Source organism: Thunnus thynnus, chromosome 15 (genome assembly GCF_963924715.1).
Source record: "Thunnus thynnus chromosome 15, fThuThy2.1, whole genome shotgun sequence".
Taxonomy (NCBI): domain Eukaryota; kingdom Metazoa; phylum Chordata; class Actinopteri; order Scombriformes; family Scombridae; genus Thunnus; species Thunnus thynnus.
The window spans coordinates 23,342,289-23,359,702 of NC_089531.1; the positions used below are offsets into that span (position 1 = coordinate 23,342,289).

Sequence of the window (17,414 nt, forward strand, 5' to 3'; positions counted from 1 at the left end):
AGCAGAGCCCCAGTGGAAACAGTAATTAGTGGGGTGAAAAGAGAGGGAGAGGGAGAAAGGAGGAGGAAGAGGAGGAGGAGGAGGAGGAAGAGATTATTGTTTGAACCATCTGATATCTGTTATATAATGACCTGTACAATGGAGACACGCTGAGAGAGAAAGTGAAGAAAAACCAGCAGAGTCAAAGAGTGAGAGGAGCTAGTGAGAGAGCTGCAGAGTTCAGTGTGTGTGTGTGTGTGTGTGTGTGTGTGTGTGTGTGTGTGTGTGTGTGTGTGTGTGTGTGTATGTGTAGATTTCAGTCTGCTGAACCTTTGTTGAAAGCAGTATCAGTTGCAGCACTTCCCTGAAATTTGTATGTGGGCTGCAGAAACATCCATCTTAGCAAGTCGTTTCTTCCGTGGTGGAGTATTCATATTTTTCTTGAATTGAGAGAAAAACCCAGTTTATGAGGTGGATATCTCTACAATGTTATTACAGTTTTCCATTAAACTGGGTAGGCAGATAGGAGTTCTGCAAGGGAACAGTCGATTAGATTTTGATGGGATTTCTGGGATTTCCACCAACAGGCGAGGATAGGAGTTTTCAGCCAAAACTATGAAACAAACTGAGATAGAAATCTGATTCCAAAATTGCCAAATGCAGGGCCAAGAAATCAGTTTACCGTGCTATTTAAGTGGCTGCAATAAGCTTTTGGGGTGTTTGGGTGTAACAGCAAGTTGGAGAATTGTTTCTTTAACACTCTTTAAGGTAACTTGCATCAATGACTGTCCCTGCAAATGATACATTCAGCAAAATAAATAGATTTGCAAAGGCATCCAGTAGTTTTTTATGCTCCAAGAAACATAAAACTTAGCTTAGGATGGCTATTGTTGTGTGTGCATGGTGTGTGTATCTTCTTTCCAAACACAAACACACACATACGTACAACTTCCCCCTGCTTACTCACTGCAGATAATGCTGCACAATGCAGTGGAAATAGCCAACTCCTATTTCAAGTTCCTTCAGAAAGTCCCCCTCCTCTTGCTCTCTTCATCTCCTCTTCCCCCGCTTTGCCTTCCCCATCAGTCTGCAGGTGGTGAGTGGTCATGTGTTGCTAGCTTGGAGAGGGTTTCTTATTTAGTCTTAAGCCCCAGGCTTTGTTTGGGAACTGACTTGTGTGTGTGTGTGTGTGTGTGTGTGTGTGTGTGTGTATGTGTGTGTGTTGCACACAATGGCGGTGTTTACATTGGATTCGGTGTGCACATGTTCATCCATGCATGCACATTCATTCGCACATGCAGGCTTTGTTTTCTCTTTAGGAGAGAGTGGGGTGTAGGGTTCTTTCTTTTTTCTTTGAGCATACCAAATAGATACAGGTTTTACAAAGTTGCCGCACAGTGTTAAACACAGATCACTCACCTGGGATGTTTAGTCTATTTTGTTAAGTCATTTCTTTTCAAGTTATTTTTGCGAGATGCCTCTACACTCCTCCTTTTTTTTCTTCATCTTTCTTTTCATTTGGTGAATAGTGGTTTCTTTCCTCTTTTTCATTCAGTCTCTTTCCTGTGTTGTGTCCTTCCTTCGTGTGCAGGGTGCTGGTGAAACCTGTGGGTGTCAATCCCTACAGAGAGAGCATTGAAACAACTCCATGGCCTTAGCGGGATGCCCTGACTACTTCCTACGTCACTCAAACTACCAGGTATGTTGTATGTACGATACAGATATGGATATGTTGACTTAAAAAGTTGCAAACAAACTCTTGAGAGTTTGTTTGCAACTTTTGATCCAGTCATCCTTCTCCTACACACCTGTCTCATGAAATAGATGTGTGAAATGTTTGTGTGTTCTGGACAGTTTGACTTGTCATCACAGCAAGTGTAATTTATAACTTTAATGATGGCTCCACATAATTTTGCTGCCAGTGAGCCAGCTGCTCCTAAATGGATCATAGTGATCATTTATGTTATTAGTCTCTTTTTGACAAGATGATAAAATGTCAATCTGAAAAGTATGCCTCAATGATAGTGGTTCATGATAGACAAACAATAACCATGGAAAAGTAATAGTATTGTAACCAACTAATGATGCAAAGTCATGGAAATTTTAATTGCTGTTGATATTAGAAGAATTAGTGGTATGTTTCCAAACTTAATTAACATAAAGGGCTAATTTAAGCTTAAGGCTTTAGGATTTCAGGTTAATGGACAATACTAACTATTTCAGTTTGTTTACTTGTTATTTTGCCCAGTGTGTGAGAAGAAAATGGGCCCAATTCATCCATGTTTTTGGTATAGTTTTGTGTGCATGCTAATGCTAAAGCTGTGTTAAGTAATGAGAGGTGATTAGCATTACCAAAATTGGTAGCTCGAGTTACCATATGTTGGTATTTAAATTCTACAACAGTCATATTGCAGATGAACTAAGTGTTTTCACTGCAGGAATTTGGACTTGTCATAGTAGGAAAAGCAAAGGGTGGTGCTAATAACATCAGTTGTGACTCCGCTCTATCCAAGTGTCCCAAAGTCATTGAGTCAAATTGATAGTTGAGGACTTAGTGTTCTACCAGTTTTCTCATTTCCTATCAGGAAGTTAACAAAGTTAGCTTGAGAGTTTGTGCTAAAGTGGTGTCAGCTAACTGCTGGTGTTCCTGCTACATTGTTGCTACATAGCCTCTGTTAAAGCGATGTCGCCATTTTCCCACATCTCCCCACATCTCAGCAATAAAGTTGGTGAGTAAAATGTTACCATAATAGATAGGAATAGTGGCCAAAACTTGCATGCATTGCTGCATTGTTTGTTTGCACTGATTGTTTTTTTGTTACTTGCAACAGAGCAAGCTGTAAACATAATACCAAACTTTTACCAGCTTAAAAAGTTGTATGACAAATGTGTTAGCAAACAGTTGCCTCTTCACAGATCCATAAGACACAGAACTAACTAGATTAGCATTTAATTGGTCATGTTTCTTGGCCACCTGAGGAGCATAAGTTCAATATTAACTCTCCTTTTAGCTCTGTTTTGGTCTTCACTGCTGCTGGAGGGAAGGTTGATGAAAGCGAGTGAACCAAACAGTTATGCTGGCCGCAAAACCAAAACAATGAGCTGAAAGAACCTATAATGTTCTGTAGCACTGAGGGATATTGCACTGAGTCTGGTGACAACTTTTTAAAAAAAATGATGATTGCAGCTTTAGGTTTGGAATTACTGCAGGTTTAAGTTAGTAAAAGGGTTAATCTTTGGGTTGTGGGTTTGGGAAAGACTGTAGTTAGAGGACAGTCCAGTGTTGGTTATAGAAACCTGTGTGTGTGTGTATCAACATGTGTACAGTGTCTCTGTGAGTCCACTTGCTTCACAGTGAATTAATCCCGGCCTAGTTAGGTGAAATATGGCGTCTCTGCAACACAACAGACCCACTTCCACTGTCCAACTCCTGCAGAATGAGCCCTTTGTCTCTCAGCTCGGATTTTCTCCTCTCCAACCCACCAGTAACCTAAAGAATTTGGCTAAAGAGCATGATGGAGGTCTATAAATAGAGCGCTAAACAAATAACAATAACAAACTGTGAGCTTTGTTGTGTGACGCGCCTGAAAGCATGGGACTGATGGTATGACGTCTCACTGGGGACGATGGAGTTGACGTGGTCTCTGCTGCCTTATTCCTCTTAGTGGAGGTACAAAAATGCAGCTCCCTGCTAACCCAAACCGTGGGACTGCTGAGCCCCTGTTGAGCTGACATTAAGTTGGATTGGTTCACGTTAGCTTCCAGGAAAGGGTTTTGCACCAGTAAGACTGCAGTGAATAGTGAATTGAATCCCCATAGAAAACAACATTCCTCCACCCTGCATCTATTGGAGAAAAAACAGAGTTTAGATAGAAGGAGAGAAGTGGGTTACAACATTGCTGCAACACACACACATACACCCCATGGAGTCTCTCTGTAGGTTTAGTGTGTATAGATAAGGAGCAAATGAGCCCTCTTTTCTGCATACTTACATAACGCTATACATAACGCTGGGCATGTTTGGGAATCTGGGCAGCGTTCCAGGCCTGTCTCCGAATAGGATAAGTGTGTGTATGTGTGTGTGTGTGTGTGTGTGTGTGTGTGTGTGTGTGTGTGTGTGTGTGTGTGCGCGCGCGTGTGTGTACGCGCGCGTCTGTATATCTTAGTGAGAACTTTGGCTCTGTTCCAGAGATGTCTCAGAGGAAACAGCGAGCAACTCTCGCTTTCTTTCTGTCTTTTCCCTCCCATCTCCCCCAGTGTATGTGAGTGTGTGTTTTTAAATGTGTATACACATGCACTGCACAGCGCTAACAAACCACAGTCCGCAGACTCGAAGCTCAGCTGAGTTACGACTTTAACCGGTCAGAAGAGTGGAAAGAATGAAGCGGAACAGATCTTCGCCCTCAAAAGTCAGTATTAGTGCCAGCAGCAGCAGTCCTGAACATTACTGTTCTGTCTGAGAACATGGACTATAGTTCACTCTTTCTTTATGATCTGAAGAGGTCAGAGGTCAGCGGCTGTTAGCAGCTGTCGCCTAAGCAATGGGCACGCTCGGTCTCGTGCTTTCGAGGAAGCGTAGCCTTTGATGCTCTTAGAGAAAGTATGTTGAAATGCCTAGATGTTAATTTTGTGGGCTACAGAGTGAAAGGGGAGAGGTTTGCTCATAATGAAAGAGATGTCAGGAGTAGTCATGTCTGTCTGTAGAAAAGAGTAACCCCAATATGTCAAGCTGATCGAAAGTCCCAGGCCTTCCAGGCATAAGATTTTCTCTACATGTTCTGCTGACTCCAAGAACCATGACATCGGTCCAATCAAATGTAACTTCAAGACTCCAAAATCCAGGACAAGAAATAACTCACACAAATCCAAGAAAACTGGATGACTCTTCACACTTTTTATAGGAGAAGATACATTCTGCAGATCTCCAAAGGAAAAAGACGAGCAGGAAGAGATAACATCGTTCAAAGCCAACACCCTCGAGCAAGATCTCTTCGCACTCCCTCCGTCAACCACTTAACACTGATCTGCTGAGGTTTTGAAGAGATGTCATTGCTTTATCACAGACTGTAGTTAATCCACCAGAATATTCCGACTGAAATATATGGTTAATAAACCCAAAGAACAGTAATTACTGAGTGGAACCAAATTGCAGACTGATTGAACTAGCAGAGAAAACCAGCAGAGGAGGGGCTGCTATTGTGGTTATGGACAAATACATGTGTACAGTATGACTGACAAGCTCAGAGACAATTACATGAGTTTAACTTTTATGAAGAAGATAATTCATACCCTACTAAGTCTTTCCAGTCAAATTTGATGATGGTTTTTCAAAATCGTGATCCATAGTAATGTCTTAAGTTCTAACATTGTAAAGAGAATCAAAAGCCATTAAGGGTATTTCTGTACATTTTGCCCAAGACACAAAAGTCACCTCGTCTCCTAGTCAAGTCCTAATCAAGACTAGTAGTCTGATGGTCTCACATAGAAACTTAAATTCTGTTAACCTTCATATAAAGCAGTTTTTTCCCTTAACCAACTTCTTATGTCAAAAACAATACTTAGACTGAAATATATATTATATTCATTACATTCAGTATAACTATTAGATGGATTGGCATGAAATGTACAGACATTCATGTTTTCCAGACCATGACGCCTACTGACTTTTGGGATCCCCTGACTTTTCCTGTAGCGCCACCATGAGGTTGACATTTGTGTTTTTTAGTGAAATGTCTCAACAACAATCGGATGGATTGCCATGGCACTTACCACCTCAGGATGAATTATTCTAACTAAAATGTACAATTGTTTCCATTACTTGGTTTATGGCTTACCTGCAAAATGAATGACATTCTTATCAGCTTTAGTTGTACTTTGTGTATATATTGCTAAAGCATGGTTACACACTAAACTAAGATGGTGAACATGGTAAACATTATACCGTGTCAACATCAGCATGTTAGCATGTTGTCATTGTGAGCATATGCACTGCCATGGGGACAAAAACGGTTTGTAGTTTTGAACATATTTTTCTTGGGAACAACCTTATCTTTACCACATCAATGGAAAAACTACATTTTTATCATGCCACCATCACTCCACACCTGCACAGAGTTATATTCCTCCCGTGGCATAGAGACATTACTATGTTCAACACATTCCTTCATTTATTGGCTACTTTGTGGACACCGACATTTAGAATGACCTGCAGCAGTTTACAGAATGAATTACATGGATATCAGCGTGTTTAAAAATGTTTTCAGTTTCATTTCTGACCAGTGACTTCTGACACTCCTACGTGCAAACGATCTCCACTCCCCTATTAAAAATGTTCCATGACCTTAATGAACTTAATGAAAAAAACAGCAAGTTGAAGATGTCGAAGAAATTCACTGAAAGATGATGTAAACAAGGTTGTGTGAATAATACTGTTATGAAACTTAAAACAGAAGATTGGAGGACTGACTCACAAGCCATAAAACTAGAAGAAGAAAGCTTCCCCTCATGTACAACTTATACCCATAAGACTAGTAATATCAAGAATGTTGTTTATAACTACTGGGACATTGTGCAAAACAATCCGCATCTGGAGAATGCTTTTAGAGAAAAACCAACGTTTACTTTAAGTTACTTTTAAGAAAGGGAGACTTTGGTTCCCCTATCACTTCAGCACCTGTTTGACTGTTGAGTTAGCATCAGTACACTGTCTCTACAGACTATAGAGTCAGAGAAAGTGCATTATGTGAAGTTCACGATGAGGTTTTTATGGGCAATGTAGCTGTTAAAGCTGTCTCTTTTACTGCACAAGGGCTGCTGAGGGGAGGGGATTTTCCCTGGGTTTACTTGTAGCTATATATTAACACTGCTGCTACTAATAGCTGTTACTAGAACTAGGACACTGTCCTGCCTCCAACTCCTCTGTGTATACAATTACACTCTTATGCTCAGGAAAAGACAGTCCCAAACCACTGCTGATAGTGCTCAAAGAAGAATAGTAGATGCACAGATTTCTTATGACTGTAATGTTTACCCAAACCTCCTAAAGTCTATGCCCTTAAATGAATTATTTGCACACGGTCATTCGCTCTCTTGCTGAGAATTAGATGAGAACATACTCTGTCTACAGCCAGCAGTCGGTTAGCTTAGCTTAGCACAAAGACTGGAAACATGGGGAAACAGCTAGCCTGGCTCTGTCCAGCAGTTACAAAATCCCCTACCAGCACCTCTAAAACTCGCTATTTAACATGTTATATCTAGTAAGTTATATCCATACAATGAAATAAGTGCAGAACTGGCAATTCACTGTTTTACAGAGACTCAAGGAAGTTAATGCTCCCAGCCAAGAGACAGTCTGGCACACTGAAAACAGTGAACTCTCATTTACACTTCACTTTTTTGTATGGATTAAACAAATGAGATATAATGTGTTAATTAGTGTGCTTTACAGGTGCTAATAGCTGATTTTTAAATTTGATTTTCTTTGTACAGAGCCAGGTTATCTGTTCCCCCTTGTCTGCAGTCTTTGTGCTAAACTAAGCTAAGCTAAGCTAAACTGCTGGCTGTCATGTTTAATGGACAGATATGAGAGCGGTATTGATCTTCTCATCTTACTCTTTGCCATAAAGCGAATAAAAGTGTTTCATAAAATGACACAGAACTATCCTTTAAGAAACTTTGGGATCTTCACTGGAATTTAAAATAATGTGTTTGAACAATGCTTGGCCATGCAACATCAGTTTGTAATGATGGACCTATCAGTGGATCCTGCAGTGGACCCTAGTTTATCATGTCTGTGTGAGCAGGAGTCCACTTCTTTGGAATAATGCTCACTGTTGTGTGCATGTTGGCTTGCATGTCTCTCTCACATGATGACTGAGATATATTGTATATCAGAGGGAGTTTAGTGGACAGGTAGCTGTATCTCCAGCTTTAGCTGAGGCCTGCAGACTGCAGACTTTCTCTGTCAGCCCACAGGCCCTGCAGCCAAGTTGCCTTCCTTGGAAAGCTTTTGGCTGCTGCTTCTCAGAGCTATAAATCTTACTCTGGGCATTTATGGATGTTTTCGAAGCACTGAGGGGAGCTTCAAGTGTGTGTGTATGTGCATACATGCACAACAGGACCTCTGGCCACGAGCAGTTCCTGGAAGCAATGCTTCCGCGTTCTTCTTTTTCCTGGAAAAGGGAAGATTGAAAATTTCTTTGGCCTTTTTCCATCCTTTCTCCTCTGCAGCTTTCTTGCCTTGAGGCTGCTTCAAATTAGACAATGTGTGAGGAACTTAGCCATGTGTGCGTGCGTCTCCAGACGTGTGAGATTGTATAAGTGTGCCTGAGCTGGTATGTTTTTGCTCTAAAAATGATTGATCTGCGTTTTTTTTTCTTTTTGGTTTCTTTTTTTGACACACAAATCAGTACCTGATGCAAGTTTCATGTGAGAACTTGATGCAGAGAGTAAAAGTGTGTGTCTGTGTGTGTGAAAGAGAGACAGAGAACGAAAGGTCAGGGGGTCACAAAGTCACAGTGCTACAGGGTCAAAGTGTCACTGGTCTCTGAACTTGAGGCTTAATGTTCCTCGAGAGCAGAAGCACGAACCCACCCTTTGTCTGACCCTCTGAACCCTGTGAAAATGACACGTTGTGTTTTACTTCACTAAAATATCTGACATCTTAAAGCCACTGCATGGTTTTTTTTACCGCATGGTCTTTTAAAATAAATCTTTTTTTTTCTGCCTTTTTCTTTTTGACAGGAAGGCATGGACCGCACTTCCTCTCGCAGGCCCGAGGAGCTGATTGTTCCAGGCTTTCAGCGCTCGGCCAATCAAAACTTTCCACATCACCATGGTAACTCCTCTAGTCTCTATTCAAAATACAAATTTTATTCAAAATATGAAATATGGCCAATCTATTCTTTATGTTATAGATGATGGATGACACAGTTTTGTTCATATTTCACACACCTTTTCCATTTCTTCCATTGCTTACTTTATGGGATCTGTCTGCTGCCAAAACCTATTTGCTGGCACACTTAATGCTCTTCCTGTCTTCCTAGAAATCCCCCCCTCTCCTTCTCTATCTCTTTCTCCATCTAGGACATTGTCTCCCTTCATCACTGCAGGCTCTGCTTTCTCATTGGAGAGGTTATAGAGTGTTATAAGTGTTTTCCCCACCGTTTTTAGCACAGCTCAGCACTTTTCTACCCCCACCACCCTAACACACACACACACACACATGCGTTAACCTGCTCCCAATATATTCCCAGAGATCCCTTCAGCCGTTGTGGAAAATCTTGGGAATCTTTTTGGAAAGCAGCCAACCTGAGGAGAGGAGAGGTTGTAAATCCTCACTCCCCGACCTCCTTTTTTTTCTCCCTTGGGTTGGTGGTTTACTGGATTGTCTGCTCTGCTGATGTGTGGTGGTCATGCTCGTGTGAGAGTATTGTAAATATGGCTTCATGTGAATGGGGTAACTAGATGGGGTGTTTATATAGGCCTGTAGATCAGCCAGTGCCGGGCAAAGGGGAGTTTATAGTAAGTAGGCCATAGGTCTGTGGGGCAGGGGCGGAGATAGTAGAAGGTATGCAGGTTCATACTCGAAAGCAGGCAGTGACACCGCAGACGATCCCACAGTGATTAGAGGAGGTTTTCTACAGTCACACAGCAGCACTGAGAACAATTTCTAGCATTTGATATCCAGTTACTAGCATTTCTAGGTTGTTTGGTAGTGTATAGTATTTTCTTATTCCCTCAAATACTTAGTGAAGTGTAGATGATGAGACATCAAGTTAAGGTATTTCAGCTGCTGCTACACTCAAGTCAGTCAGTTCCTGTGATGTAAAACCTCAACAACAAACATCAGGTTTTAGTTGTTGCAGTTCATCCACCAGAAAAAAAAAGTAAAGGTTTCTATATAGAGAAAGCAGACATTTAAGTAGTTTTTTTCAGAGCATATTTTAGTGGTCAAGATACTAATTTGTCTACAGACAGTAGCCTCAATATACCAGAATGCAATGCTGTGGCTTGCTTTTAGTTGTAAAAGTAATTGTAAAAGTAATCCTGGAGGACTAACTAAAGTAGAAGATGACAAGAAAAGTTGAGGGAAAAAAGTAAAATTAAAGGGGACATATTATGCACATTTCCAGGTCTATATTTATATTCTGGGGCTCTACTGGAATATCTTTGCATGATTCACAGTTAAAAAAAACTCCTTATTCATCTTATAACGGCCCTTTATGCAGCCCCTCAGTTCAGCTTCTGTCTGAAACAGGCCGTTTTAGCTCCTGTCTCTTTAACTCCCAATGAGCCCACTGATTGGTCTGGAAGCTGTGTTACAGCTGACTTCTGGCTGCTCAGGAAGCTACGTCAACAAAACATGCAACAAACTATAGTAGTAGGATTTTGCTACTTTTTCTCACTCTTTACTTGAAATGTCAACTTCTCAAATGAATCTGTACATGTTCGAGGATTATCTGAAGATATGAGGGTGGACAATGCAAACAACACAAGGAGAAACCTCAGCAACAACCTTAGCAACAAAGGCTACTGAATGGATGGCCGTTTATGGGCATGGGCCATGAGCTGATGTCAGCTTGTTGGCAAAGTAGAAAAAAAGGTCACAAACAAAGCGTTCAGACCAGGTTGAAACCCTGGCTTTTGACTTGTAGGCAGCATTTCTACATACGTTAACCCCAAGTTTTGGAACTTTGATCATGTTTAGCATAGATATCTGACATCACAACAGTATATGAATAACAGAAAACCAGAATAAGTACAATATTCCTCTTAGAAGTGCTAGATTGTAAAAACTAAAAAATCCACACATAGACAATAGTTGTGGCTTTGATTGTGAAAAAGGCTTTGAACTATATGTTTGGGTCTACATATAGGTTGTCATTATTATGCATTATTGAATTGCATCAAGCTGCATGTAAACTAACAGGTGACAAACCCAGACATTCATTCATTCATATCATGCGTGGTCAGGTGAAATGAATGTGCATACAAGAGGAGAATTATGTGATTTGTGTCAAAAAGTCAAAGTTCTGATAAAAAGACCTGATGCAGTTAGTTATTAGCTCAAAAAATGTAGATAAGACAGCTGTGTTTATTAGTAGAATGTAGAATTCTTCATTGTATTCAAGGTGACTTTTTTTTAGGTGTCAATATATCTGCCATTCATCTACAACCAACTGAAGTTTCCCTGATGATTTGTTTTGCACAAAAAAAAGAAGATGACTCCAGTGAAAACCAACAAGTCGCTGGCAAAGTCACCCAGCTACTGTTTCATTCTGACTTTGCCCTACAGAGAAACATCACATAAACCTCACTGATGGACGTGCTGTATATTTAGACCATGCCCAGCTCAGGTTACCTGCCCTTCATTTATGCTAGGCATGTCGTTTGATGATCTGATGACATGTGTCTTGATACTTACCATAAGATTGGCTGCATGTGGGGTCCAAAAGTCAGACTTTTGGACCCCACTGTATGTCGGGCAGTATTCTATGCCAGATTTAATGTTTTGTTTTTAATTTTTTCTTAATTAGATTTGTGTATTCTCCTCCAGATTTGCCCTGCTTCACTTCAATAGTGAATTCACTGAGCTGCTCAGTAACTATAGACTTGTTGGGTATTACTCATAACTGGCGACTTAAAGATTTAGTAGCTTGCATCTCGGTAATGATTGTCAAGAGAGAAAAGCATTAATCACTTTACACATCCACATTTGCCCATTATGTTTGGTAATTGAGATCTCAGACCTCACTAAGTTTCACTCTCACTATATTGTCCATAAGGAAGACATGGACATCCCACAATGCAAAATGTGAATACACTAACACAAACACAAGGCAAATACAAAAATGCAAAGTGATCTCGTAGATTATAAAAGCATTGATGCGGCTGCATTTTTAAGCTAAATGTAACTGGAGAATTTTTATTGCATATAAAGAAAGTTAATTTCACTTTTCCCTTGAAAACCTGAACATCCAGCTCTCTTCTTTGACCTCTAGACTGCCAATCAATGATTGCAGGTTGTCGTGGCCAGGGACAGAGAACACTCGTTCAGTGTATTCTGGGATCTTAGAGGAATGAATTGGCCGTGGTTGTACGGTAGGTTTTGTAGTCAGATGCTAGCCGGACTGCTGTAGCAGTTCATCTACATTCAAAGTCACTGTGTGTAGAGGAGAGGGAGAAGACATTTTCATGCTATATGTCCTCTGGCTTCCCTGCCTGAAGCCAGCAGTGCAGTGTTGGCCAAGCCAGCAACGGGAGGAGGGAGAGGAATGCCAATGATACTATCATTATCCTCTTAAAGCTGCACTAGGCTAAATTTTTATGTAAAACTCCAGCCGGCTTATCAGCTTCAATCAGAAAGTGGTGCTGTAACAGAGAAGAGCTGCAAGAGAGAAAACTTTCCAATTCCCAAAAAGTAAGATGATAGCCTAATGAAATATTGGTTTTAAATGGTACCACTTGAACAGGGTTTTTCCTGGTCCAAAATCAGGCAGGCAGGTGGTACCTCATAGTTTTAAAATCATTAGTGCGCACGTGTGCGTGCCTTCTTCTGGCTCTTGTGCAACACAGTTAAGGGTGATGATGAATTTGAAATTAACTCCAGAAGATGTTCCGCTAATTTGAACAGATGATGCCAATGTAGGCCTGTGTAGGTCTGGTGTTACATTAAATACTATGACGAATAACATCAGGCAGATATGGCTGAATATGAACATAGCTGCTGGAACAGTGGAAGAGTGCCAACAGTTACAGCCCTCTTTACAAAGGCCTACTTTTGTTTTTCCCCCTTGAAATCTTCATAGAGTAACTTATAGACTACACAGTGCAAGGGTAATACCAAGAGCATTTCTAAATAGTTCAATGTGATTTTCCTGCATGTTGCACTATAGAATCACAATCATTTATGATTAGTGCAGCTCTTTAGTCAATCACATTTCTCCAAAACCATGGAGTGCTATACTTCATTTTGTTCAGAAGAAGGAGGACTTTCCAGTTAATTTAATCTTACAAGTAAGCAGAAATATCTGAAAGCATGACAGCTGAAATAACAATATTACCTGCGGTTTGCTGAGCAGGAAAGCTATCCTCATTGTTTTTGTAGATAACAAAATTCAGTGTCTGCCTTCTTAAAAATGACGAAATTTTAAGACATCTTTGGACCTTGAATTACAAAAAAATATATTAAACGTTTGCTAAATAGCACTAAATGCCAAATAACATTGAATCTGATGAGAATTTCATTAGTTTTGCAGGTATTTTTAACCAGTATTGGACAATTTGCAATTTTGACCTGATGATGGTGCAAGATGAATCGTCGGGGCATCAGTAAAGTTATTACACTTCATCCTAAGATAGGGCATGAATGACCAAAAATTCATGGCAATCCATTCATTAGTTGTTGAGACATTTCACTCAACACCAAAAATATGAACTTTATGGTGGCACTAGAGGAAATATCAGGGGATCCCCAAAGTTGGTAGGCTTCATCATCTGGAGACCATTAATTTCTGTACAAAATTTCATAGCAATCCATACATTAGTTGAGATATTACAGTCTGGAAAGTGGTGGGCTGATGGACACTGTGATTCTTATGGCCTGCTAGCCTGCCTATAAAGCATGTATCCACTTTCAGTACCCTCTCCGACTCTCTTCTTTATGGAAGATTAGGATTTTTGTTTTTCGTTAATATCACATCACAAGATTTGTGGATATTGAAGTTCTGAAAAGTCAAAGTTATCTTCTATCTGCAGCCATCAATGTGTAATAGACCCTTTTTGACAGAAGATATCTTAACATACCAGAGTAGAAAAAGCACAGTTGTAATTAATAAGATGAATATTGGCTGAATTCTTGAACACTTGAATGCAGTCTGTTAATATTATCAGTAACACCTGTGCTTTTACTACTATGAGAAGTCGAACTCTCTGCTGTGACAAAGATCTATATTGCAGTTATACATTATAAGTATCTTTGACAGTCCTCATCTGCTCTCTTGTTCTTTTCCAACTGTGTCTCCACCCCTCGTGTCCCCACAGCCCATGTCCCACTCATGAATCCTGACATCACATGACCTTGTGTCCTAGACTGTCCTCTCTGTGTGTATATATGTGTGTGTATTTGTGTCATGCGTACCTCTTTGTGATCTTAGATCAGACCGGCCGACTCCTGCTGTTTTGGTTACAGTGGCTTCTTTTCCACCGTGTAGTCTCAGCATGTATGTTCAATGTGTGTATGTGTGTGTCCACGCAGTACACTTCTCATTCTCCTGTATAATTACATGCACATGCTCATCAGCACTGCATAGTGTACATGGTGTCCTGGGTTCTTCTGTGTGTATTTGCGTGTGTTTTGGTGCCCTACTTTGTTCTGATCATTTGGTCACCATGTGCCATGAACAGGCTGGTGAGCGTTCCCCGAGTGCTGTAATTTTTTCCTTCAGGAATGTCAGGAATTCTGTGTGTGGTGTTGGGGTGGGACGCACATAGGACCAAAGGGCCTTGGACAACACACATACACACAGAAACATATTGGGACATAGTGGCCTTGTGAGGACATTCAAAGGTCTTACTAAATGTTTAGCTTTTATTTTGCCCTTAACCTAAAACTGGCTTTATTAGAGACATTTCTATCCCACTAGTACACTTATCCCCATACACTGTACACATTATATTGTTAGCAGTTTAGATTTAGAAAATAAATTGCCATTTGCCTCTACAGTAGTAAATAGTAGTTGCAGTCTACAGCCCCTGAAGGGCATATGATTTTATCGCAAAATGTCTGTTTATACAACTTGCAAGAAAAAAAAGATATGAATGAAGAACACATCACCAAAACACTTAGAGTAGCTTACCTTCTTAATCAAGTTAAAAGACAAGATCACTGCCTTATTGACTGTCTTATTAGAGCAGTCCTGGAGACCCTTTCACCCTGGTTTGGTTTGGTTTGGTTGGTTGTTGGTCTGTGGGTGACTATTGGATCCAACTTCCAGTGTCTGATAGACACCGCAGCCCCTTGAATGACAGGCGTCACATAGTCGCACCAATGGCAAGCAGAGAGTCAGTGTACTACACAGCCATTGGAAGAAATCCAAACCAAAATGAAATCCAACACGAGGAGGAGTGAAACCTCAAAACAAAGCTGTGTGCTCTCTCTCTGCTCTCATGCTTGTTGGTTCGGGGCCACAGTGTGCCTCTGGCAAATGACCATGTCAAATTATGACTTATTAAAGGTGCCAGCCTGAATGCTGGGGCATTGTCTCTGTCTGCACAAAAAAATATGGACAAAAGGTCAAAATCTTATGCTGTACAAATTAAAGGATGATGTCTGGTCACCCTTCATGAATCACACAGCTAATTGGCTTTCATAGTACTCCTTCTGTTTATAAATGTGGTAGAAATACAAGAAAAGACAAATGGCTAGATATGTAGAAATGTGCATTACCAGACTTTGCAGCTGGTCCTATTTTACCTTTACTAAGCCTTTCATATCCACTGTGAAGACTGCTGAGAGAAAACATGAATAATTGTGTAATCATTTCAGGTCTTCTGTAGCTCTGTTTTCTTTATCACTAAACCTGGCCGCTTAAGTTTAATCTCTTTTGCACCACAGTCTGTGAAGGATGATTTTAATGGCTGTCAGCTGGTTGTAGATGGTTTTAAAATAATCTTTCACTGATACACACTGAGGCGACACCTAGTGGATATCTGCAGTCCTGCAACTTTCACTGTCACTGTCACTGTCACTCACCTTTCTGTTTCTCCACCTTTCTCCACATTTCCCACCCCGCCGCCCACCCGCCTCCGCAGACGATGACGTGGATCTGGAGCAACTTGTGAATGAGATGAACTCTTCCATGGAGAGTGTGTACTCTACAACGGACACGGCGCTACTCCTGAACAATGGCCATGCACACACTCCGCACCACCACCACCACCACATTCACGTTGCCTACCCGGGACATGGCCAGGCCCACCGGCGTCAAACCCCACCCCTACCCACTTCCTCCCCCTCCAGGGAGAGGCTGCGGCACTCTCAGCCTATGCACATCCAGGCTGTCAGGTACATAGTACCAACCCTCTGCATTGTTTTCACTGTTTTATACTCAACATGAAGACAACTAGAAGCCCTGTGCTTGCAGGAATGAAAATATGTATTAAAGACAGCATCGCCTGAGGAAGAGCCACTTCGTCTGTTTGTCTTTGCTTTCTGTGTGCTTTTGTTGATTTGTGTGTATCAGAAGCTTTAAATATTCAGTTATTGCAAGCAAGCTGCTTCCAGCTGTCTTTATGCTGTTTCTCATTGGGCCTCTGGAAGCCCTTTTCCCTCACTGCAATTGAAGTTTTATTTCGTAATCACCAGTAAATGCCAGATTATGATTGCTAAAATCCAGTTGAAAGCAGTAAATCTTAAGAATAAGATGCTCTTTGAAATCTGATTCATTAGAAATTGGTGTTAACTTCGCTTATAGTTTATTGATGTTACTGTTGTTTAAGTTTAGATCATTTTGGGTTTTCACCATGATCATCTACCGTAGTATCACCTGGCACCAAATTTTGGCCCTTAATGTCTTTTTATTGATCTCCATGAATAAATTATTTTGCATTTTTGTTGAAGCAGAAAAAATAACTTTATTTGTTCAATGTTACAATAAATTGTTGTCACCAGAAGTTTTGCTCCAGAATGCTGAAGTAACAACTTTTTATTTCCAAAACTCTGGAAGTGTTTGCTTTCAAACATCAAAGGTGAAATGAACTTTTTAAATCTTATATACCGCACGTGTGTGATCATACCTTGTCATACCCAAATGATTCCCATGACCATATGTATACACTATTGTCAGTGTTTTCACTGGTCAGCTGGGACATGACACAAGTGTGTGTGTCTCCCTCTGCAGGTGCCTGCAGGAAGAGCAGCAGCTGCGTCCAGCCTCGCTGCCGGCCATCCCCAACCCTTTCCCTGAACTCTGCAGCCCGGCAGGCTCCCCTGTTCTCAGCCCTATCCAGACCTCTGACAATCACGTAAGTACACTTAAACCACCTCACCTGCACTAACAAACACTCACTGAAATGCAACTAATTATACACACTGGAGGAGGCAGACATGCTCAAGTGTTGGAAGGTTTCTGATTGAGAGGCTACCTTTCAGTGTTAGTAGAAGGAAAACTTCATTAACCTTCTTAGCAACTTAGCTAAGTGAAATAAATACACAAACATGACATTACATGCTGCAGCATAAGGAAATAAATGCCCACCGTTCACCTTAGTATTATTTAAACATTTTGTCAGTTAAACATCTGATATGATATTAAGTTGTTACTGGTCAATACCACTATGGTCATGATAGATTTTGAACTCCTCATTGCGTTTGTTGTCCTTTATTTCACCATGGTCATGAGAGAGGGTGTGTGTCTTTGTGTGTGTGTGTGTGT

At 40.8% G+C, this 17,414-nt stretch overlaps 1 protein-coding gene across 5 annotated transcripts in view; it reads left to right on the forward strand.

Moving 5' to 3' along the window:
- LOC137197923 (growth factor receptor-bound protein 10-like) overlaps positions 1-17,414 on the forward strand; it is a 51,655-nt gene that overhangs the window by 6,181 nt on the left and 28,060 nt on the right. For 3 of the 5 annotated variants that reach the window (XM_067611441.1, XM_067611440.1, XM_067611439.1), the window contains 4 exons: positions 1,571-1,678; positions 8,722-8,815; positions 15,793-16,045; positions 16,881-17,004. In XM_067611441.1, the coding sequence (XP_067467542.1) occupies positions 1,628-1,678; positions 8,722-8,815; positions 15,793-16,045; positions 16,881-17,004 (522 nt within the window). In that variant the 5' untranslated portion in view covers positions 1,571-1,627. Of the gene's footprint in view, positions 1-1,570; positions 1,679-8,721; positions 8,816-15,792; positions 16,046-16,880; positions 17,005-17,414 lie in introns of those variants that run through there. The other 2 variants (XM_067611442.1, XM_067611444.1) reach the window with 2 other exon arrangements.